Here is a 24,256-nt window from a genome sequence, read left to right as displayed (position 1 = left end):
CTCTCCATTATTAACTCCCCCAATTAGAAAGGCTTCATAAAAATTCAGCTCCAATAGACCAAAACAGCCTTGAACAAATTTAGATCAGATTCACATTGGAATCTAATTTTTAAAATGTATTTGAATTCAGGAGGACCCGAGTTCAAACCTGGTCTCAGACACTTAACACTTCCTAGCTGTGTGACCCTGGACAAGTCACTTAACCCCAGCCTCAAAAAATAAAATAAAATAAAATAAAATAAAATGTATTATGTACGTCCAAAAAAAAAAATTATCTTGGGCTCGGTCTAAAATGTTTATTAAACTTAATCTTGATCACGGAAACAAATTATGAGAAAATTTCATACTCTAGACAACCAAAAGAAGCCGATTTATTTAATTTTAATTTTTTCAAGTGAATTTTTTTATTATTACTAGATAAACAGCAAGTTAAATATAATTAGAAAATAAAGAAAAAATAATCTCTAGTACTTACAGGGTTTGACACATTTTTTGCAAAGAAGGCAATGTTTCCACTTCCTGCCATCCTACCAAAAATAATTTTTTCAAAAGTATGTTATTTAGTTGGTGTATAACAACTCATATATAAATGGAAATCAAAATAAATCTCATAAAATATAATATGTGATCTTTATTTATTCCATATTCTTAATTTCCCTATGATTTACAATGAAATATATGCTTGTTCACTGATTGACCGAACAATGATTTTAACATCATCTTGTATATTTTAAAAGTCTAGTATTTGTATACAACTGAATATGCCATAATCTATTTGTCCCACAGAAAAGTTTGCAGATAAATTCAGAACCAATTAAAAAATATTCTTTAAAGTATGTTGCATGATTGTAGATTAAATATTAATTATGCAGCATAAGTTTCAAAAGGTATGCTCTACCAACATTATAAATGACTAATTGATTTCGGAAAAGGTCTTAGGAGCTTATTGTACCTTTACTACACAATCTAGTTTTTCTTATTAATTAAAGACTCAAGAAGTTAGTATAATTTCCTAAAGATAATTCACTGGAACACATAGTCATCAATTATTAATCATTATTAATATGGTACTACATTCAGTTCTACAATTGGTTTCAGTGCTATTAGGTGTACTACAAAATTTTACTTGCCTTTCTCAAACAATTTGCAATAAAAAATAGGTTCTCACCTAAATAAACAACAACCCTTATATGTTTCACGCATATGATATACACACACATACATGCGTCTATGCATATAACACACACATATATCAAATAAGTATTTAAATTACAAGAAATATCTTACCTTTGATGTACATGAATTACAAATCTCACAGTGTTGATTCTCTAAAGAAACGTAACGCTGACACACAGCACAAAACCTAGAAAGAGACAGAATTAACTTGGATAGTCAGTTACAGATATTTTTTGTCTCTAAATGGTTCATACATAGCATTATATGAAACACTACTCATAATAAATGAGTAGTCTACAAATTCCTTGAAATAATGAAACTGTGAAAGAACTTTAAGTTTAAAAGGATAAACCCATTATAAATAAGTTACCTGAGAAAAATATTTATACTTAAATATGTATTTTTACTATGATGGCTTATGGAAACTTGAGTCTCCTTTGCACCCTTACCTGTATCCTTCTTCTGCTGGAAGAATTATTTTGTTGGGAGGAATATTAGTGAAAATGCGCACAGGAGACTGTTTTCGACCTGTTTTTCCATGTTTATAAAGTGTATGATTATCATAATCTACCTAGGAAGTTGAAAATGTAAGCATCAGAATTTATTTAAATAAAAGATACATTGTTATTGAAATAAAAAATTAAGTATAAAAACTAATAACATAAATTAAATCAAATTTTAAAAAAGTTATATTAAATAAATATGAAAAAAGCAACATTTAATTTTTAATCTGATAAGGTCTATAATGTAATGAAATGTCATTAGCAGGCGATGAAATTTGTTTTTTATACATAAAGAAAAGTTAAAGGATTTGTCAAAAGTAACAGATAATGAACAGAAGAGTTGTGATTTGAACCTGGGAGTTCATATGAATGCAAATCTAATGCTGCTCCTTTTAGATGTGAGCTTCAAATTTTTTTGTTTGCTGAGATTTTATAAAAATTTAAAACTGAGCTCGAAATCCTAGGAAATCCCACCTTTTGGTTGCAAATAGTTCAGAGAAAGTTAACAGATAAATTCTAGCATTCACTATCATTTACCAAACATTAAAAGAGGAATTAACACTTGATACAATACAAATTAATCTCAGAGATTGATAAAGAAAACATTCTACAAAATTCCTTTTGTGAAACAAGTATGGTCCTAATACCTAAATCGTAGGGACAGAGGAAAAAAAAAAAGAACTGGGGGCAGCTAGGTGGCTCAGTAGATAGAGCACCAGCCCTGAATTCAGGAGGACCAGAGTTCAAATCTGGTCTCAGACACTTGGCACTTCCTAGCTGTGTGACCCTGGGCAAGTCACTTAACCCCAGCCTCAGGTAGGGAAAAAAAAAAAAAAAAGAGAGAACTACTGATTAATAACCTTAAAGGATGTAAAAATGATCAAATAAAAATCTTGGCAGAAAGATTATAGGAGGGGTTCTCAACTTTTTTTTGCATATGTTATGGACTTTTTGCAAAGAAGGCAATGCTTCCACCTCCTGCCATCCTACCAAAAATAATTTTTTCAAAAGTATGGTATTCATTTGGTGTATAACAACTCATATATAAATGACTTTTATATACTCATATATATTTATATTTTATATACTTTTTGACAGTATGGTAAAGCTTAGGGATTTTAAAAAAAGAATTATATTTCTTAAATACTAAAAGAAATTTCAGTTAGATGTTAGTAAATATAAAAATTTAATTTTTTTCCCATCCAAATTCATGGACCACAAGACTATGATGAGGGTGTGTGTGTGTGTGTGTGTGTGTGTGTGTGTGTGTGTGTGTATTTTTTTATGAACACAAGTTGAGTAGTAACATAAAAATATAAATCAAGAACAAGGAAGTAGACAAAGAAGGGAGCTATTTAATAATCCAGGAAAAAATAATAAAAAGACAAAGTGACTTCATTTTTAGCTTTGACCTAGTGCTAGAAAGAAAGAAGATCTGAGATATTAGGATCAAAAGTGAGGGAAAAAAGGAAAGAACCACAATTTACCTGTTTCTCATTCTTCCTCAATCACTGCTAGAAAGACTTTGGCAGAACCAATATCTACAACTGGGAAGGACAGGAGCCCACTATACTTTCTCCCCACCCCCTCATCTTGACTTCCAGCACACTGCTCCTATCCAAATCCTTCTCCAAAGGCACAGAAATTACACAGTCCAGACTAGTTAATCCAGGTTCCTGGGGGAGATGTCTTGCTGACATCCCATATTTCAAGTGGGAATAGTTTTTCCACAGAAACACTGTTCTAAACAGTAGTCAGTTTCTATAATATAATTAATCCACACTTTAGATACATTCTATTTTGGCCTGAAAACCTTGGAATGTATATATGTATATATATATCCATATGTATAGCCATACTCTCACATATACATACAACATTGATCTTATGGGTAAAGAAAAAGTACTTCTAAGTTAGAACTAATTTACAAGTGAAATTTAGGGAAAAAAATCCATTTGTAATTTGGGGACTTACTATATGTTTGTATTTCAGTGAACCATCAATGTTTTTATGACATAAGAGTCTAAGTTTGCTCCTTCCACATTTTCTGTGGCTGAATGGAAAGTGCTAAATCTTTAACATAATATTGGTTAAAGTAACCTTGAGGCAATGTGATGGAATGGGAGCAACAAAGGATTTGAAATCAGAGGTGTGTGACTGGAGAAAAGATCATTTACCTTCTCTAAGCCTCAGTTTCCCTGTCCATGAAATGAAAAGCTTGGATTGAATCATCCCCAGGATTTCTACCAGAGCTAAATCCTATGATGATACAAAATGCTTCATCTCTTTATCAAAATGTTGTGGGGGAAAGTGGTGATTTTACCACGCCTATCTTAATACAGATATAAAAGCAGCACAATCCTTCCCTAACTGATTACATTAGAAGACCTATTCCTTCAGTTTTTCTACCCCTGCTTCTTCTTCCCCTTCTTTTTTTGAGCAAACACCAAAAGATTAACATATATTTTAAATAAAGCCAACTAATTTTACCTCTTACAGACTAAATAAAAACATAATTCTACCTTTTACACTAAAATAAAAACACAACTGTCTCAAAAAATATTTTACTGAATTAAAGAATATACATAGACATAACCAAAAAATTTAAATCCAAATAATTTTCCTTTTAAAAAAATTTAAATTTATAGTAAGCCTATAGCTCTTGACTAACTATTCTCAAAAATCCAAATTGTTTGAACATAGATACATATCAAAAGGGGGAAAAAATGGTCTTCCTAAGAAGATATTTGAAAGCTTATTAGGCATTGGAAAATGAAATTTTAGAATAGTTAATAGTTCCTGGTATATGACAAATTTCATGAAATACAAAGAAAGCAGATGGAAGAAAGAGGGGAAAAAGGGGAAATTTCTTTATGGTTCCCAAGGAGTCAAAGAATGTATATGTCTAGAAAGTGGTTGATTGCACAGTTTTGCATAACCTAATTGCGATTATTATTATTTTTAAATGTGGTGTTGTTGTACTAATTAACCATAAACATATGGGATGTAAAATGCATGCTGCTAGGGAAAATTAATGTACCTCTAACATACATTCATATTTCATAGCCTGAGCTACAAAAATGAGCCTCCTATGGAAGAACAGGAAAGCAGACACCATTTTACAAACTGAATATTACTACTGGTGATGCTGATAGGCCATTTTTCCTCCATTATCCTTGATAGTTCATTCACAGTGATGATGAGAGGTTTTTACAGAAAGAAAATTTCACCCAATGGAACCAATTAATGTGATGAAGTTCTATTCAAGAATGAAAATATTAAAATCTCTCTGACTTTTAATTTTTAATTCTACCTTTATTAAGATATTTTTATTGAAATATTGGATATACTAAAATCAAAGTTTTACCTTATCTCTATGTAATACCTAAGACTTTTAGGGTCTTTAAAATGTCCTAAAGTACTGTCATAGAGGATTAGGATCCCAGATCCTATATGGGATTTTCAGAAAAGCTCTTTTAAAAGCTCTTTAAAAAGTACTAGAATGAATCATGATAAAGAAAACCAAAGAGAATCAGTAATAACCCCCTCTATCTAGTCTGAGATGACAAAAAGATGGTCAGAATCCTACAGAAGCCCTGAGCAGTTGTGAGCCAAGGAGGGTAGAAGACAAAGTTAGAAGCAGCCTTGAGCAACAGACAGGGTCAGAGTTCTGTCCAACAGTCTGAGCCAACAGACTAAACTAAGCTAGCATTCAACCCAAAATCTTAAAAACCCTAGGTCTCTTAAAACCATACAGTAAGCCAATGAGGGAATGGCTAAACCAATCAGGGTTTACGGACTAAATGGAATATTGTTGTGTAAGAGTCATGAAGAGAGAGGCTTTGGGTCAGAACCAGGAGGCCCTTTGAAAGGGAAATGCAGGGCCAACAGAAGCACCAAAAGGCCCACCTAATCTGATTAAACGAAAGGGAAATGGCACTCGTTTTCTTTTAACGGAGGAAAAAGAAAGAAGTATGGTCCCAGAATGCTAAGGTCTTCAAAAGACACAGAGAAAGTTAATGAGAGAGGGAGAGGGTCTGGTGGTGATTTTGTTCCATTCTGTTTTGTTTCGTTTGTCTTAGAAAAAAAACCATAACAGGCCACGCTTGGGAAGAGTCAAAGAAGAGGAAAGATTTCACTGTCTTCTGTAATGGAGGGCATGGTATGAAAAAAAATCACAAAAAGGGGTGGAGAGAATGGACATCCCATAAGTTTTACTGTGACCTGAATTGGACAAAGCATCTGGGCGAATAAAATCCCACTCCTTCTCCCTGTTTGTCTCTGTGTCACACACACACACACACACACACACACACACACACACACACACACACACACACACACTGAAAAAAATGCATTGAATTCAAGAGGAAAATAAGAGGGAAATAACCACAGGAAAAGATAGCATTAAAAGGGAATACCAGGTAGAGAATTTAGTCATCATCAAAAGAAAACTTCAATGTTGGAGAGATATAAAGGAGGGATGTAAAGGCAGATTAAAAGAAAAAAAAAAAAAAGCTAAAATCTGTTAAAGGAGTACAAGGAAAAGAAGAAGCACAAGAGCTAACATAATTTCTAGATCACAAGTATCAGACATATTTCTCTTTTACCACTTTCTTCTTTTTAAGGCATGATGTGATATAAAGAGAAAAAAGGATTGAAAGAAAATACCCAATTAACTATAAATATGAATAGATGAACTTATTCCCAAATGTAAGATAACAAAACTGATTAAAAAAGCAGAATATCCATCCCACTTACAAGAAATATACTTGAAACATAAATATTAATAATACAGTTAAAATGAGGAGCTGGAGCAGAATCCATTAAACTTCAGGTAAACTTTAAAAAGCACTGGCAGTAATCATGATTTTAGATAAGAATACAGTAAAAAAGAAACAAGATTAAAAGAGATAAGTAGGGAAAATACATTATGTTTAAAAGTGACACTGAAAATAAATAGAAATTTGAAGAACATAGCATTTAAATTCTTAAGAGAAATACTTAAAGGCTAGTTTAATTACAGGAAGAAATAGATAGTAAATCCATACTAGTAAGGGAACCTCACTATAGCCCTGTCAGATTTTTGCAATCTAACAAGAAAGATGAACAAGAAAGGAACTAAAGACTAGAGTACTTGAATAGAACTTTAGAACAACTAAAGATAATAGACATCTTGTAATTACCAAATGTGTATAAAAACGATTTTACATATTTCCAAGCTACTCACTGCATCTTTATAAAAATTAATCATGTACCAAGACATGAAAATATCCCAATATAAACAAATTCTTTATAGGCCACAAGGTAATAAAATATATTCAATAAATAGCCTTTGAAGAAGGAATTAAAAATTAATTGGAGACTAAAATAAACAATCCCCTCAAAATTGATGAGTTATTAAAAAAATCAGAAAAACAAAAAAGAATTTTATCAAAGAAAATGACAAGCAGACAATACACTAAAATTTATAGGATTCAACTAAAACAATCCAAAGGGGGAAATTTATAACTCTCATCATATCTCTAATAATTTTCATCAACAAAAGAATAAATTAATGAACTAGGCATACAATTAAAAAAATTAGAAAACCAACTAATCAAAAAACAGACAAATCAACAGAACCCTATAGAAATTCTAAACATTAACAGAGAGATTAGCAAAATTGAAAGGAAATACACACACACACACACACACACACACACACACACATACCATTTGATATATGAAAATAATAGATTCTTTTTAAATAGGTAGAGAAGAAAGCTAATAAAATAATATTTTTGTCCAACTTCTAGAAGAACAATTTGGAACTGTGCCAAAAGAGTCACTAAGTTATCCATACTCTTTGACCTTGTGATTCTACTCCAAATCCTTCACCCAAAGAAAGGGTTAATATTTCCAGGTACTCTTTTTATAGCAGCAAAGAACTAGAAACAAAGGAAATGCTAATCTATTGGGAAATGAATAAAAAATCGTGGCATATATAATGGGATATTGCTGTGTCAAAAGAAATGAAAGGGTATTTATTAAATTCAGAATAAAAATAATTCAATTAAAGCTCACAGAAATATGTTGTTTTTTAGAGGCCTTCTATTTCTATCAACCACTGTAAATTTATGTTAACAAGGTTTTAAATTCTATTACTTATATCAAATTAAACTAACTTATTCTTTACATGATCTCCATTTACATGCCTCCTAAATTTATAAACTTTTTACCAAAAGAATTGAAGAGAAGAATGAGAGGAAGTTGATTATCTTTGGAAAATCACATAGTGCTTTCAGTAACTCACAACTGCCCTTTGGGTCATATACAATTTTAAAAATCTAAATGTTTTATTTAAAACTTAATGTTTTACATTAATATAATTATCTAAATTTCCTTAATAACTACTTGCCTTTAAATTAATTTCAAACATAAAATATCATGATACTCTGTCCTTTCTTTCTAAGAATAATTTTAATAGCTGGCATTTAGCTCTAAGATTTGAAAAGCTTTTTAAAAAATCACACAACTTTATTCTCACAATAACTCAGGAAGGTAGGTAATTTTATACCTGACAGAGGTAAAGTCATTTACCCAGGTTCACAGAACTAGTAAATGTCCAAAGCCAGATCCGTACTAAAGTTTTCCTGATTCCAGGTCTAGCACTCTATTTTATATAGTGTTTTTTTTTGTTTTGTTTTTTTTTTTAACAGTTTCTAGTGTCCTTGCTTCTGGTCCTGCTTTTTTTGCTTTGCATTATTTCATAAAGATCTTTCTAAGTTTCTCACATTTTCCATCCTTACCAATCTTAATGGCCTTACAATATCCCATTACATTAATATGAATAATTAAATGCACAAAGCATTTGTTAAGTACTTGCTATGTTCAAAGCTCTGCTTTAATATGCTTCAATTTAATTTTTTTCCTTTTGTTGGATAGTAAGATCACTTCCAGTTTATTTTTTTTTCCAATTAAATATAATTCTGCTTTATAAAGCTTTAAACAGAACTCTTTTCCCCCCTCCTTTCATCATTTTGATAACACTTTCAAGGGTATATCAATGAATCAATTACTGGGTCAGAGAGTTTGCTTATTTTGGGGTCATCTGCAATTTTGATTCTTCTGAGAATGTGAAATTTTATGATTTGCAGCCATATGGCATCAATGGGAAAATAATTATGTTAAAAAAGATGGGCTTTTGTAGCAGTGAACAGCTTGTGATCATGGAAAGTCTTGCACAATTTCCCAAATGCAATCTGTCTCACCATGCTCCTTATCTTCAATTCTGGGACCAATTCACTGCCCATCTGCAGAAGATGTCCAAGATTTGTGTGTGATATAGGTGTGTATGTGTTGGTGTATGCACACATGTAAAGATGTACACAGAATAACTTACCTCTGTCTAGCCAGCTAAAGACTAGAAAGGGGAAATATGAACTTTTTACATATGTTTAATTTTCCCAGTGTGGATGGCTAATCTTGCTGTTATTTGCATCTCCAACATTTAGCAGTTCCTGGAACATAGTAAGTATTTAATAAATGATCATTCCTTCTTTCTTTTTCTTTTTTCCTTCTTTAAGATACTTCTGGACTTCACTGAGAAGACTCTGTAGTGTTCTGGGGCTTGATGTAACATGCTCACCTGTATACCACAATGATGTCTAAGAGTAAGATTTTTAAAAAATTAATAATATACTAGAAAAAAAAAAGAGAACGAAATCAGTTTTACTGCATTAATGTTACTGTGGAATAGAAGGACCACCTCCTGTTAATTTTGTTTGAATTGTGTTTCAGAGTCATGTGTAAAATATCACATATTTTAAGAATGTAAATAAAAAGAGGGGAGTTTATCCCATCACTGAGAATACTGAATGATGAGTCATCAAATGGGATCCAGGAGAGCAAATCTAGTTTGAACATTCAGTGAGTATGGGATAGTCAGGGCTCTCTCTACTCTGTGAAGCTGATGGAAGTGGGAGGCATTCTTCAAAAAAACATGGGAATCCAGAGAAGGGCCTAAAAGGGAAAATGAGCTTTGAAAAAAGAAGAGGTAGAAAGAAATAAGATTTTGGCTGTATCTTATAATTAATGTGATGTTAAATTCTAAGTAAAAGGAACATCTGCCATCGGGACCACCAGACTCCTAGAGATATTAGGCTAAGATCCCCTGAAGCCATAGGTAGAAATTTTTGCAGGTGAGTCTAATTAACTAGAATGTGCCATCCTCCTTCAGGGATCCAGGATTGCAGGGAACAAGGCCTGAGAGCTAAGCCCATTGGATCCCTTCCCTATCATGTTATGGCAATGCAAACTACGGTATCGATTCTCTTCTAGTGTACTAATGAACACTCCACATTTATCTCGGCGAGCCAGCTCTCCAACACAAGCCATAATTCTTATATCCTTTACCATCTTCCAGAAATGATAAAATAAAGGATTTGGTGACTAACCTATCAACCAGAAATTGTCATTAACTTTGCTTATATGCAACACAATAATTAAATTTCATACATGATATGTCATTATGCAATCCCGAGATAATTTCTGGACCATTACAGAAATATTTGATTTTGTTCAGAGTAAGTTTGCTATTGTATGTGGATGCATATAACATTATATTTATATAACACATGACATAAGCAACAATATAACAAATAATAGTATACTACAGTAGAGTATAGTATTTGCACATACCTACAGTCATATATAGTAGATAACGTATGCTTCTATCAATCAAGTATTTTTCTATCAGAATACCTGTTCTGTGATTGTACCCGGAAACATAGGTTTTACTGTACCTGGTAATCCAGCATGCTGAAACTTGGAAAAAACTGAAGAATTCGAGATTCAAAAAAATAGGGGAAAATCCAAAATAATGGTAGTTCCTTGTTATTATCTAAGAGCAAACAGAAAAAAAAAAACAAAAACAAAACTGGTCTTTAAAGAGAAAAAGTCAAATCAATTAAAAAAAACAATAACAAATCTTTATTAAGCATTTACTATATGAAAGACACAATGCTAACTTCTGTTCATTGTGCTGAGTCCTGGACAGACCAGATATGAAAACAGCCAGTGTCCTTTGGTTCAATCAGTAGTCACATAGATTTTTTTTTTTTTTTTTTTTTGGCTAGGCAATTGGAGTTAAGTGACTTATCTAGGGTTACACAGCTCACACATGTTAAATGTTTGAGGCTGGATTAGAACTCAGGTTCTCCAGTGCTTTATCCACTGTGCCATCTAGCTTTTCACACATAGATTCTTAATAAAATCAAAACAGTCCCATATAAACAGACTGTGTTGTCATTGACTGACCTAGGAATTTTATTTTAGACCCAAACATAGTTGCAAAAAATGCATGATTACAATCTTGGTATGATAGAGTTGCTTTTTATGAAAATGCAAGTTCTTTCTTTCTTCTTTTTTTTTAAATTAAAGCTTTTTATTTATAAAACGTATACATGGGTAATTTTTCAACATTGACCCTTGTAAAACCCAGTGTTCTAAATTTTCCCCTTCTTCCCTACCCCTCTCCGAGATGGCAAGTAATCCAATATATGTTAATCATGTTAAAATATATGTTAAATTCAATATACATATTTGTACAATTATCTTGCTGCACAAGAAAAATTGGATCAAGAGGAAAAAAAAACTGAGAAAGAAAACAAAATGCAAGCAAATACAACAGAAAGAGTAAAAATGCTAAGGGCAGTAGTTATTTCAAAGGAAAATCATTTGAGATGTTTAACCACATTATGAAAAGTATGGTATATGTAAAATATGACTAGTCACAGAGAAAAATTTAAATCACTGTTTCAAAAAGATGATTTTATCAATTTTTACAAGTGTTTGATATAGCCCTAATGTATATTCTTCACAATTTAAAAATTTACATTTAATTTTTAGGCAATAAACATCTGGAAAAAATGATTTTAATTTTTCTTTTTTGTAGACTGCAGCTCCATCATGAAAGCAGAAATAAATTTATGTATTTATTGGTTATTACTGCAAGAAATTTGTGAGAAGGCAAGAAGGTAAAACTTTGTGAAAGAAGTGTAAAGACAGACATCAAAAATGAATAATGGGGAAAGAAATGTTTGTGGTGAAAATGAGTAACTGATAGCCATTCATACTACTGGTATGTATTCCATGTTGAGAGAGCTAAAAGAATGGCTCCAGCATGGTGGGTGAAGCTGCTGGAGCAAACGTACAAGAGACATGGACATGGCTCATACAGAGCCAAAGAGCATGGCTGAGAGGCCTAGGAAGTGTTGAAGGAAAAAGGTCATATAATAGAGAAATGGATTTTTGCTCATAAGTCATTGAGTATTTAGCCTGTGAAGAGAGGGAATCAATGGATGAAGCCGCCTACGATTGCAAAGACAGTGCCTATAGTGGAAATGAGCTACTATGTAGTATGTGTCGTGAAGGACAATATCTAGAGATGAGTTGGCGAGTATGATTGGAGAAGAGAATTGACACAAACTGATGAGATCACAAACCCACTGAATTATCAAAAACCCACAGACAAATACAAAACATTCACATGAGAAGTTACATATCATAAGAAAAGTATTTTTAAGGGTGGGGGGTAAGAACTTAAGAAATCATTCAGAGTTTGTCAAAGTTGGGCTAAATTTATCTTTTTTTTTTTTTTCTCCTGAAGCAATTGGGGTTAAGTGACTTGCCCAGGGTCACACAGCCAGGAAGTATTAAGTTATTAAGTGTCTGAGACCATATTTGAACTCAGGTCCTCCTGACTTCAGTGCTGGTGCTCTATCCACTGAGCCCCTAAATTTATCTTTATGACAGTGAAAATGCTTATGTATTTATGAGGCACTTGGTATAAAATACATACCTGGGCTTTGTTGCTCTCCCCACATATCCATAAACTTCCTGAAGGTAACAGCCAGTGGTTCTACCAAACCTCCAAATGGAGGATCTGTCACCAGAATGAGTCCTACACCTTTATCTTCTTGTAAGAATTTTCTACAAGTTTCAAAACCTGCCTACAAAAGACAGAAGTTCATTTTAAAACTCAGTATTGCAAATGAACACTTAATCTTACTCAGACAAGCATGTGCCTAAAATAAGCTTCTGCTACCTTGTCATCAAAGTAAATACCCACTCTGCCATCTCAGCAGGCTTCACTACTCTCCTCGAGGCCAAAAATGTTCTTGTTCAGGCTCCATATGGTGCTATCTTTGACTTCTCTTGGCAAACAGGTGTTTTGTTTGGCATTTTTAAAGCAGATTTCGACAGTTGACTATTCTAACATCAGAATTTCTCAGAGAACAAAACATTTCAAGCAATAATGTTCAAAAATTAAATTTGTTATCGATATAGAACACCAAAAGCATTACCATTTCCTCACTAGTATCTCCTCTCCTATTTCAGCTGACATCTATAGCTAGCATCTCTACTTTGCCAAACACAAGAACATAAATGCTCATTTTCAATTTCTTTTATTATATTTAGAATGCTTCAATGTTACATACATTATAATCCTCTTAACATATACACAAAATATAACTTCTACAAAATTTTCCTATCCATTAAACTGTTCAGAAACACAGTTACATTGCTTTCTGAACATTTTCCCTTTTCCTGCCACAGTCTCTAGGATATGTGTTTGTACGTATGTATATAATATTAGTCACTTTGGGAAAACAAAGCTATACAATTTCTAGAGCACTGACTTTACAACACATTTCACATTTCAAGAAGCTTTTTGTAAGGGTAAAGCTACACTACAAGGATGCAAAATGAGAATAGTTTTCAAGAACTTAATGCATTTGTATATTTTCTTTGTAATACAATATGCCCTGTTCTATATTTGATTCAATTTTTAAAAAAAAACACCCTTTTAAAGCTTCAATATACATATATCCTTTTTCCCTATAAAAGAGTTTTTGTAAACTTCCAAATGGAACTCCTGTAGCACAAAATGGCTGGTTTATTCATTCATTCACCAAGGAGGATAATCACCACTCAATCCAGCTAAGTCATTTCTTCTGCTTATCTTCTCATAAGGACTAGGGACAAATCCTTTCAAATCCTACATTCAATTGAACAAACATTTTTAAGCACCTACTTTGTGCAAAGCACTATAATGAGCACTGATGATATAAAGACAAAAATGAAAGGGCTCATGTTCTACTCAGGAGTTATGATGTGTACAGAATTGAAGAAGAGAAAGAACACTAATCAGTTGTTAAGGAAAGGTCAGGAAAGAGCCCTCAAGTAGAAAGTAGCACCTGGGCTAGGGATCCTCTAGGTCTGCAGTGACGTGAGAGTTTGTTCAACAACAGAAGCCATACACAGAGAGAAGAGAGGATGTTGAGGTAGGGGAACAGCCAGTTGGCCAATCTGGTTCAAGTACATAGAGCATGAAGGAAGACTACATGAAGTAAATCCAGTAGGGGGGACTGAAAGACCACACTGAAAAGTCTATGAAGATGAAACAGAGAAACAATTTAGATATTCTGATCAGGTGAGTGACACAGTCATGTCTGTGCTGCAGGAATATTCATTTTCCAGCTTTATGGAAGACAGATATGGAAGAAAGATTGTAATCAGAGAGACAAATCAGGAGACAATCACAATAGTTTAAGTGGGAGTTGATAAGGAGATCAATTTGTGTGATGGCTCTATAAGTAAAAGAGTGGTCCAGATGCAAGTGGCCAAGTTGACAAGAATCAGCAGGGTAAGAAGAGTGAAGGGTCAAAGGCAACTCAACTGTTGCAAAGCTGATTTAGTGAAAAGATGGTACTTCCTTCAAAAGAAATAAGAAAATTTGGAAGTGAAGTAAGTTTGTAAGGAAAATATTGAATTGTTACCCAGGTGATGTCCTGCAGGAAGCTAAAGGCATGGGAATTTAAAAGTAACTAGGTCTTCATATACCAATTTGGGAGTCATCCTGAACCCAGGAGAGATGCCATTATTCTGGAAAAAGTATGAAAAGAGAAGAGGTCCAGGGCGGAGCCCTGAGTGATATCTATGCCTAGAGAAAAGGAACTGAATAAAGATCCATAAAAGGAGGCAGGAAGAAAAATCCATGGAGAAAAGAGTCACAAAAGCCAAGGAAAGAGCAATAATCAGAAGAATGATCTCTGGTATTAAAAACTGTACAGAGGTCAAATAGTATGAGGACTGAGAAGAAGTCACTGGATTGAGCATCTGATAACCTCGGGGAAAGCAATTTCAGTAAAGTGGTAGGGTCAGGAAACAGTCCACAAAAGGTTGAGAAGTAAGTGGGAACTGAGGAAGGAGAGGCAACAAATAGATAAATTTTTCTAGGAGTTGGACTATCAAAGGGAAGAAAGTTATAGGATAATAAAACGAGACAGTGGCAAATGAAGGTAGTCGGCAAAGAAAAAGACTCCAGTAGTTAAGATAAATTAAATAAGAGAGAGGGATCAAATGTTCAAATGGAAAGGACTCAGAAAGGATGGAAAGGGATGAGGTCAATGACATAAATAGAGTCCTGTCAAGATAAAGGATGACTTCTTGCTCAAAGACTGGAATAAAGAAGTGAGGGATGCTGTAAAGAACTTTTTAGCAGGAGTATACGAGATAAAAGAGCTAATGGTGGATGGCCTTGATTTTCTCTCAGAAAATTAGGAAACAGGGGGCAGTTGAGTGGCACAGTGTATAGAGCAGCAGCCCTGAAGTCAGGAGGACCTGAGTTCAAATCTGACCTTCACACTAGTGTGACCCTGGGCAAGTCACTTAGCCCCCCCCCCCAAAAAAAAAATAATTAGTAAGTGAGGTCTTCTGCTAAGAGGGAAAAGGATGGGAATGATGTCAGTGTCTTGAGGAGAGAAGGAAAGATTGGGAATAGCTGCTGAAAGGAGTGTGAAAGTCAAGTGGAGAAACCCAAAAGTTTTGTTGACTAGTAGTGGGCCCTCAGTGAAGACGAGAAATCTTAAATCTGCAGGAAATCCAGCTGGCAATTTGTGAGACATTCTTGGGTAGTTTTCAGCAATGCTCAAATAGAAAGGCAACGAGAGCAGCTAATGCAGTGCTGGGCTTCAAAAAGTATGAGCAGTAAGTTAAAGAAGTTGTCAAAGACCTGATCCAGAAGGATCAGGAAGGCGTAAAATAAATGCCTACCGCTGCTCTTGGCCTAGTGCTCCTAACACTCTCCCCTCATCCTGCCATCCCACTAGAAGCTGGCCCTTCAGATTTCTGTCCCATAGGGGACAATGCCTCTCAGCCCCAGTCACTCCGACTCCTTCCCCACTGGGCTCCTTGAGGGCAGAGACTCTCTTGCTTGACTTTGTATCACTGGCACTGAGCACAGTGCCCAGCAGAAAGAAAGTGTTTAGTCAGTGCTCTACCTACATAATACAGTGTGTTGGAAATCATTAAAGAAGGAAGATCCACTCCTGGAGTGTCTGTCAGATTGTAATGGCTTCAGAAGAAATGGTTAAAAGTAAGTGACACTTAATCAAGAAAATAAGTCTTTTAAGTTCTTTTAAAAATTTTTCATCACTTATTTTTCCCCAATTATACATAAAAATTTGTTAACCTTCATTTTTTTTTTTTTTTTATCATTTTGACTTTCAAATTCTCTCCTACCTACCCTCCTTCCCTCCCCCATCACTGAGAAGGCAAACAATTTGATAAAGGTTATACACGTGCAGTCACGCAAAACATATTTCCATATTAGTCATGTTGTGAAAGAAAAAATAATTATTTTTTAACAGACAGGCTCAAGGTCAATTGGAATACAGCTGTTGAGCATCTGTAGAAAACAAGTCTCATAAGCCAAAGTTGCTCTCTCCACTGCTGCCAGGCCCTTCATCCGTGGCTATTGTTTTTTTTTAGTATTCTTTAAACAACCACAATCATCAGCAGCTGGGTTTTCTAAGCCTTACTCCTTGAAGTGGCAACAGTGATTCAACAACAAATTTATTATCTAAAAGGCTGCTCCTAAAATAGCCGAGGCCTAATGGCATTTCTTTCTTCCAGTGAAGATAAAATGAAATCTGTCAGTCTCAGAAGTCCACTTAAACGACGACATCCATAATAAGAAATTAGAGAGAGGAAACTTCCTAGCAAAAACTGATAAAATGATCCCATCACTCTTTCCTTGCAAGCCTCTCTTGGGCATCCAAATTTAATCTTATTTGTATTTTGTCCCTAATGTTCAAAATTAAAAGGCAAAAGTACGATGGATATTGGAAGTGTGTGTCTACTAAACTTCTTCCTAGTTTTAATAATGCTGACATTCAGCTTCACACTGTGAAACCGACTGAGACAAAGGTCCGTGCGAGAGGAGGAGGGCACAGGAGTGTCCAGAGGAGCAAGTGTGCCAAGAACACAAAAAGCAAAGGGAGGAAGGGCTGGCCCTCAAAGAGAGGCAGAAAACAACATGGTTACAGATAAGACAGGCAGGATGGGTACAAACTAAAACTCAAACAAAGTTGGGGGAGGAGGGACTAAGAAAGAGGCTCAAGAAGCAGATTCTTGAAGGGGGTGGCACTGGAACCAAGTCACAAAGAAAGAGGAGGCTTCCAAGAGGCAGACCTGAGGCCATCCATCCCTTGAGCCCACAAAGCTGAGGAGGAAAGGCTGCGGGCAGGGGACCCGAGAAGGGCAGAAGGGTGGGATCAGGGGAAGAGCCAAGCTCTTCGGGCTTGAGATGCCCAAGAGTCACTGAATCACTGAATCAAGCCCATAACATGGCCTCACTGGGGGAAACAGGCCCACGGGATCATGGCAACCTAGCGGCCCACATTCACGCCTGATCCAGGCTGTCCCCAAAGCTTCAACGCAGCTCACAACTGCACTGAGACTTTTGGGACAGCCTGTGTGTGTGTGTGTGTGTGTGTGTGTGTGTGTGTGTGTGTGTGTGTGTGTGTGTGTGTATACACAGCTGCCATACATTGACAGACACACATGTACAGCCACAAAAAATTCCCATGTCTCAGACACAGCGCTCACAAACATCACACACACAATCACACACACTCACATAATCACACATCGGTTTCTGGAAGACAATCTATCAAAAAGCATTTTGAGAGAAGGTGGTGATCCCTTGCCCTTTGCCCTCAGGGATGCCTAGGTCCAGACCTAAGTAGGGAGGAGCCATCAATGAAACTGAAGGTCCATCAGTTACCAAACAGGCATCCCTCTTTGGGAGAGGGAGAGGGAGAGGGAGAGGGAGAGGGAGAGGGAGAGGGAGAGTGTCCCTGAGAGTGAAAGCTGAAGGGCGGAGCCTCGGGTGAGGGTTCTCCCAGCTGATAGAGACATTCACTGTGTCCATGGGGATGAGCTCTGGTACTCCCTGGGGGCGTGACCCTGGGCCAGCTCTAGATGTTTGCATGGGGCTTGGAAGCCCGTCCACCAGGGAGAGGCAGAGCTGGGGTCCGTGGAAACAGCCCGAGTTCTAGAGTTAGAGGCCCTGGGTTCGAATGCCACCTCTGACCCCTGGCATCTCATCTACACAATGAGGGGGTTAGGCCAGGGGGCTTTTGAGAGCATTCCTGTCTCCCTCCCATGTGCCCCAGGGACCTGAACAAGCCTTCTACTGCCTACACTGCTCTACCTCAGACTTATAACAAGTAAGCAAGGAAGATCCATTTTTCTGGCATCATGCTGAAATAAAAGGTCACCAAGTCATTTCTAAAAGGAAATCTGAGGCAAAATAATGAATTTTAAAGATGACAGGATTTCTATAAATAAAAAGATTTGACAGTCTGCTTGTCCTAGAAAGCAATTAAATTATCACAGATTTATTCACAATTTGTTCACCAAATATAGGAATATTGAAACTCAAGGCTATCTGAGCTACCCCTCAAAGGTTACAGAACAAAGTAGGTTCTACAGAGGTGATGTTAATTGAAAAGACAGAAAATCAAGATTTTAGGGAAATTTATAGAGGACAGTCATAAAAAGTATGATTGTAGAAAAGGGCAGCACCAATTTTGAGGTAGGTGGAACCTCAGGAAAAGACATTTCATAATTTAATATATTCATTTTACAGAGGAGATTATCTTAGGCCTGAGAAGTTAAGGGCCTAATAACGTGCAATAAGCTAACAGCATAATTCAATCAAAACGTTAACAGTATTTTTGGCCCTCAAGACCAACTATTCCAACAGATGATTACCTTTGAATGGTAATGATTAAGAATTACAGTCACCTTTTCTGGTTACCCCTAAGGAAATTAGATTTGTGGATTATCTACCGCTTGTGCCTATCTGACCCCTACAATCAAACAACAGAGGTCATGTATTTGATATCAGGGTCTGAATTTGAGGCTTTAGGAATATACGCACATCAAGTTTTGATCTAAACATGTAACTGAAATGTTCTTACCCAATAGAGTTTCAAAAGCAAACATATATTACTTTTTGTAATTCACTATTTTATATCATCTGGACCTTTGTTCCCCTCAAATAGTTTTGTCAAATTATGTTTTTAAGAAATTTTCAAAAAAGTACCAATAGAGGATGATCAAGGCATTCGATTTACAAGTTAATACAATTTAGTAATTGGAGTAAACGCAACTATATTGTTGTGTATTTTGGAGAAAATGCTCTCTCTATAAGGCAAAGATCTAGCTTATCTATTGCTCATGCTACTATTTTTTTCAGGGGAAAAAAAACCCCACAGGCCTGTAGCTTTTTAACAGATAAATGTTGGTATAAGTGATTATATGAAAAGGCTTTAAAATCTCACCATGGATTGGCAAAAAAGACATTCAAAGTTTTGCCTCTTTGTCCAATTTTCAACTGGGAGAGAAAAAAAAACCCCAACCTTTACTTCTGTTATTCTGAAAAGAGTGTGGATATCATTTTGCAGCACCAAAGGTATACTTTTTTTGGGGGGGGAAATTTCCTTAGAATGATCATTTTTGTTTTATTTTGCTTTTGTACAACTCTAAGCTCAATTAGTTAGCCAATAATGTTAACCAAAATATCTCATTCTTTTGGGATTTGTATTATCAAGTTATACTTTATTAAGTTAGCAAACACCATGTTGGACTTACAAGTAAAAAAACAGTCACGGTTCTTACCTTTCCATCAAAGAAATGATGATTAAACATATTGTAATGGCAGAAGCTCTCTTCTGGATAAAACTGTGAATACCTGTAAAATAAATTTTGTTAGGTTACTTGAATAATGGCAAATATTTTGGAGCACACGTTCTCAAATAATTAATTTAAAGGATTTGTGATGGGTATTTTCAGTATCAAAATACATTTGGTTTTTGCCTGGATTTGATTATTCACCACCATCCTTTCATCTGAGGAAATCAAAGTGTTTTCCAAACATCAAACTAACTTTAACAATAATTAGAGATAGAAAATATCGTGTTATTATGTCCTTCTGTTCAGATTGTTATATACATAAAAAACCCCATGAATTTATCAAGTGCAAGAAGTAAGTGGCAAAGCTAAAGAATAGCTCAGTATGAAACACAAATATTCCTTCTGCCTGATAAATAGATGTATAAAAAATTACCTGGGTCATTCAACATACAAATTAAAGTCAAGGTATAATAGCAAATAAAAATGGATTTTTTTTTTGCATCATACATATTTAGCAACTTTAGAAAGTACTACACTACTACCTTTGATTAGCATTAGTCATATTCACTTGTGATTAGCAATGAAAAAATAAATATTTAACACCAACATTTTTAATTTCCAATATTAATCAGCTCAGCTTTATATTTAATGGCTATCAATACAAAAAAGTTGATACATACTAGATTCAATGCAATCAGCACCTATAAAAGATAATATATTTTTTGACAAGATTTTACTTTCTAACAAATCCTCTAATTTATTTAAAAGTAGAATCAAGTAGACCTTTTTAGAAAAGGACAACTCTTTAACATTCCTTTGATTATTGTTAAACAAAGAATAAAATCGGAAGATATATCCTCACCAAAGATATCAGGCAGGATTTTTTGGACATGGTCCAAGATGGATTCCCTATACAATGGTGACGTTACAACTTCCTGTGCTGCAATAAGGATCACTCAGGATCTAGCAACTTCCACATTAAAGCATCGAAGGGCAAGGAATCTGATATTTTGAAAGGCAAAAGAACTTGGAATGCAGCCAAGAATAAACTACTCTGCTAAGTTGAGAGTTTTCTTCCAGGGAGGAAGATGGACATTCAATGAAACAGGTGAATTCCATTTATTCCTAAAGAAAAAAACAGGGCTAAACAAAAAAATTTGACCTCCAAATATAGGACTCAAGAGAAGCATAAAAGATAAAAAGAACTCTTGAGAACTGTATTTCTGTTACAGGCATACATAAAAAGCACATGTATAATTTGATTTTACTGTTATAATACAAAAAAAAGGGAATTAGAAGTGGAAAGTATTAGAAGACCCTGTGCTGAGTGTAGCACATCACTGGGCCTCCTTAAGAGAAACCAGCCTAACAAGCCGGATAGGAAAAATTAAAAGGACAAAATATGATTATCACCCAAATACAATACAGAGTTTGATAGATGGCTGGTTTGCTAAATTAGTCCATTAATAAAAAATACATCTGAGCACTGCACATTGGAAGAATTAAGAGACTGGGCTAGACTGAATCTGGGAAGCTGAACAAGGTAACGATCCAAAGATATTTCTGAGCACAAACTTCATCTTTTAAACATAAATATTCTCCCACAAGTGACAATGATGCTACTGTGGTTGTATACTGAGGAATACTGCAATTTTCAAAGAGTCAAATTGCAAATGATTCAAAGAATAATAGAGAAATGGATGTGAACACAAGTAAAATGTTTCATAGTATGACCTACACTCCAGAAGTGACAGATGTAATAAAATCTTGGAAATGAATCATCAAAAAAGAAAATGTACACAAGGCAAAAGCAAGCGATGGTATCTAGTAAAAGCCGGGATGTTCATCTTCCAATGGACAGCTGGGGGTTCCAGTGAGACCTATGAAATCTAAAAAAACTTAAAGCATGTTGGGTGGAAACTTGGTATATATGGAGAAAATGAGCAATAGAGAAACATGGACTAGAAACACAAAGGATAAGAAGATAGAAAAAAGTTGCAATATGCACTAATAGAGGAATTAACCATACTGAGGAAATCAATTTAATCAAAAGCAATGAAATTTTGAAGGACAACCCATTTACTTTATTCAGTAACCTTAAGATGAATATGTTGAATGTTTTCCCTGGAAATCCATGGAAAAGGTATTTACTTCCACTGCAGGTTTTGAAACAAATAAATAAATAAAAACCGAGCTATTGTTTCAAGTCTTTTACTCTTATAATCTATCCCTGTGACAGCTGTTAAAGAGATTTCTTTCCCCCCCCACATCATTTTAGATAATTTTTTTTAATTGCATGTAAAAATAATTTAATTTTTTTTAATAATAGCTTTTTATTTTTCAAAATACATGCAAAGATAGTTTTTAACACTCTCCCTTGCAAAACCTTGTGTTCCAAGTTTTTCTCCTCCCTTCTCAAAGTTTAAGTCACCAAAGCACAAACTCTAACAAGTTTTACCAAGCTAGAAATAGTTCAAGTACAATGCAAAGGCAGATTGTGTGTGATTTCCAATTCTATCCAAATTAAGAATAGAGAAATCACACAGTTTTTACATTATTTATAAATATTCGCTGAACAATATACTATGAGAGGAACTGAACCTCCTCATATTGATATTCTCTCTATGAATAAAGGCAGAAGAGAGAAAGAAGCTACATCCAGACAAAAATATATCTCACAGATTCCCCCTCAACAGGCAAACAGAGGAAATGACTCGTTTTCTGAGGCACTTGACCATCTCACCCTGCGGGACACATAATGGGCAACAGAAAAAAGACTTCTATGAAGATAACTGAACTTTATGTGCTATTACCTATTGCAAAGGATGAAAAAATTCTATGAAGAACTTGATAAGAACTTCCAAGTCACCAAAAACAATGATACCTGAATTGACATGAATTGAGGATGGGCACAGAGAAGACAGCAAAAAAAATTTGTTCAGAATTAAGAAGGAAATAAGGGCCAAAAGCTTGGAGACTACTTAGGAGGTTCACCGCTGTATGTCATGAACCCTTCCTTAAACAAGGGGAAGAAGATACCTCATGAAAAAAAGAATCAAACGTTATTTTAAAAAGTGGAAACTAATTAAATAATCCAACAGACAGGAAAATGATTACAAAGTGAGGAGTCATTTCTGACTGTGTATGTAGTCTGATCACAGACTACTTACTACTAAGGGGAAAATCCATACCAAATTAGGAAGATGATATGAAGACTGTATACAATTATAAAAGCTTCAGACCTATTCAAATAAGCTATTGATGGAAAAACAGTAAATGGCTGAAGAAAATGACATCAACAAAGGATCTTTATTTATAATAGACATTTAACCAATGTAAAACAGTCACTATCACAAGAGGCCCAGAAATTGATTCAGCCAAGAAATATTTAATCATCTTGCCAAAGAGAGACAAATGGCAGCCAAGGGCAACACTGCTTAGAATAAAGACTTATTTGGAAAAGAAGGTAGGAAATTACTAATAATACATTGCCTCACACAACAATTAAAAGCAATGAAGGGAAAAATAAGTTTACAGAAAGTTGATGTCATACTCAATGAAATCAGAATCTAAAGTATTGGTAGATTAAATTGAAAGGACAACAAATGGATGTAAACCAAAACAGATCTTCCAGGATCTCTAGAGCAATTTCATCTTCAATGACAGACACTATATGAGGAAACACAAATGGCAATTAAAAAGATGAAGTAAGGAAGTGCCACTTGCCTAAATAAAGATCAGAATAAATTCATGTAAGAAGTAATGATTTTGAAAGCATCAAGGGAACAATTCTTTCAAAGTATATCAAAAGAAGGGAAGATACCAAATGCCTGGGATGGTATTATCAAAAATGACCAAGAGGACACCAGCAAAGACTGATCCATATATTTTTCATTACTTATGATATTCATGAGAATGATTTTACCTATGGCTGTCATGTAGAAAAGGAGATAAGCTGTCATTGAGATGGACAACTCAAATCTGACACTAGGACCTATGAAATCTTAAAAGACTTTTTTAGGCAGTTGGAGTTAAGTGACTTACCCAGGGTCACACAGCCAGGAAGTATTAAGTGTCTGAGATCAGATTTGAACTTAGGTCCTTTCTGATGTCAGGGTTTGTGCTCAATCCACTGAACCATCCAGCTGCCCCTCTTAAAAGACTTTTAAAGGTCTTCAAAGGAAGCCCTTCAGTGGCCTGGGGAAGATTTTTATGAGAGAGTATGGAAAGAAGTACATAGGCTGAAAAGGTCTAGATGGGTTATGAAATGCACCACTGGGAAAAGTCTCTAAAATAGCATTATAGAAGCACTGAAGACATTTTTAAAAAATTCTAAATAGGTTCTTAAGTTGAATTTTGTTTCCACTTAGATCTGTGAAAAAAGGAGTTTCAGAAATGGAAGTCCAGGATGAGGAATTTCAGTATGGAACATCCTTCTACCTACTATAATCTTATAGTTGCCTGGGGCACTAAAGGGTTAAGTGTCCTGCCCAAGTTGGGTGAGATACAAGACTTAAATCTAGGTTTTCCAACTCCAATGTTACCCC

At 34.9% G+C, this 24,256-nt stretch overlaps 1 protein-coding gene across 5 annotated transcripts in view; it reads right to left on the bottom strand.

Annotated features, from left to right (window-relative positions):
• Positions 1–24,256, bottom strand: part of ZCCHC4 (zinc finger CCHC-type containing 4) — a 50,330-nt gene that overhangs the window by 9,910 nt on the left and 16,164 nt on the right. For 2 of the 5 annotated variants that reach the window (XM_074276197.1, XM_074276199.1), the window contains exons 6-11: positions 19,695–19,767; positions 12,523–12,673; positions 10,466–10,563; positions 1,626–1,747; positions 1,288–1,363; positions 476–527 (exon numbers count right to left, since the gene is read on the bottom strand). In XM_074276197.1, the coding sequence (XP_074132298.1) occupies positions 476–527; positions 1,288–1,363; positions 1,626–1,747; positions 10,466–10,563; positions 12,523–12,673; positions 19,695–19,767 (572 nt within the window). Of the gene's footprint in view, positions 1–475; positions 528–1,287; positions 1,364–1,625; positions 1,748–9,063; positions 9,182–10,465; positions 10,564–12,522; positions 12,674–19,694; positions 19,768–24,256 lie in introns of those variants that run through there. The other 3 variants (XR_012483599.1, XR_012483601.1, XR_012483600.1) reach the window with 3 other exon arrangements.

This window comes from Sminthopsis crassicaudata, chromosome 6 (assembly GCF_048593235.1).
Source record: "Sminthopsis crassicaudata isolate SCR6 chromosome 6, ASM4859323v1, whole genome shotgun sequence".
NCBI lineage: Eukaryota > Metazoa > Chordata > Mammalia > Dasyuromorphia > Dasyuridae > Sminthopsis > Sminthopsis crassicaudata.
The sequence above is the reverse complement of the archived record's forward strand: the minus strand, read 5'-3'. Positions and strand labels throughout refer to the sequence as shown.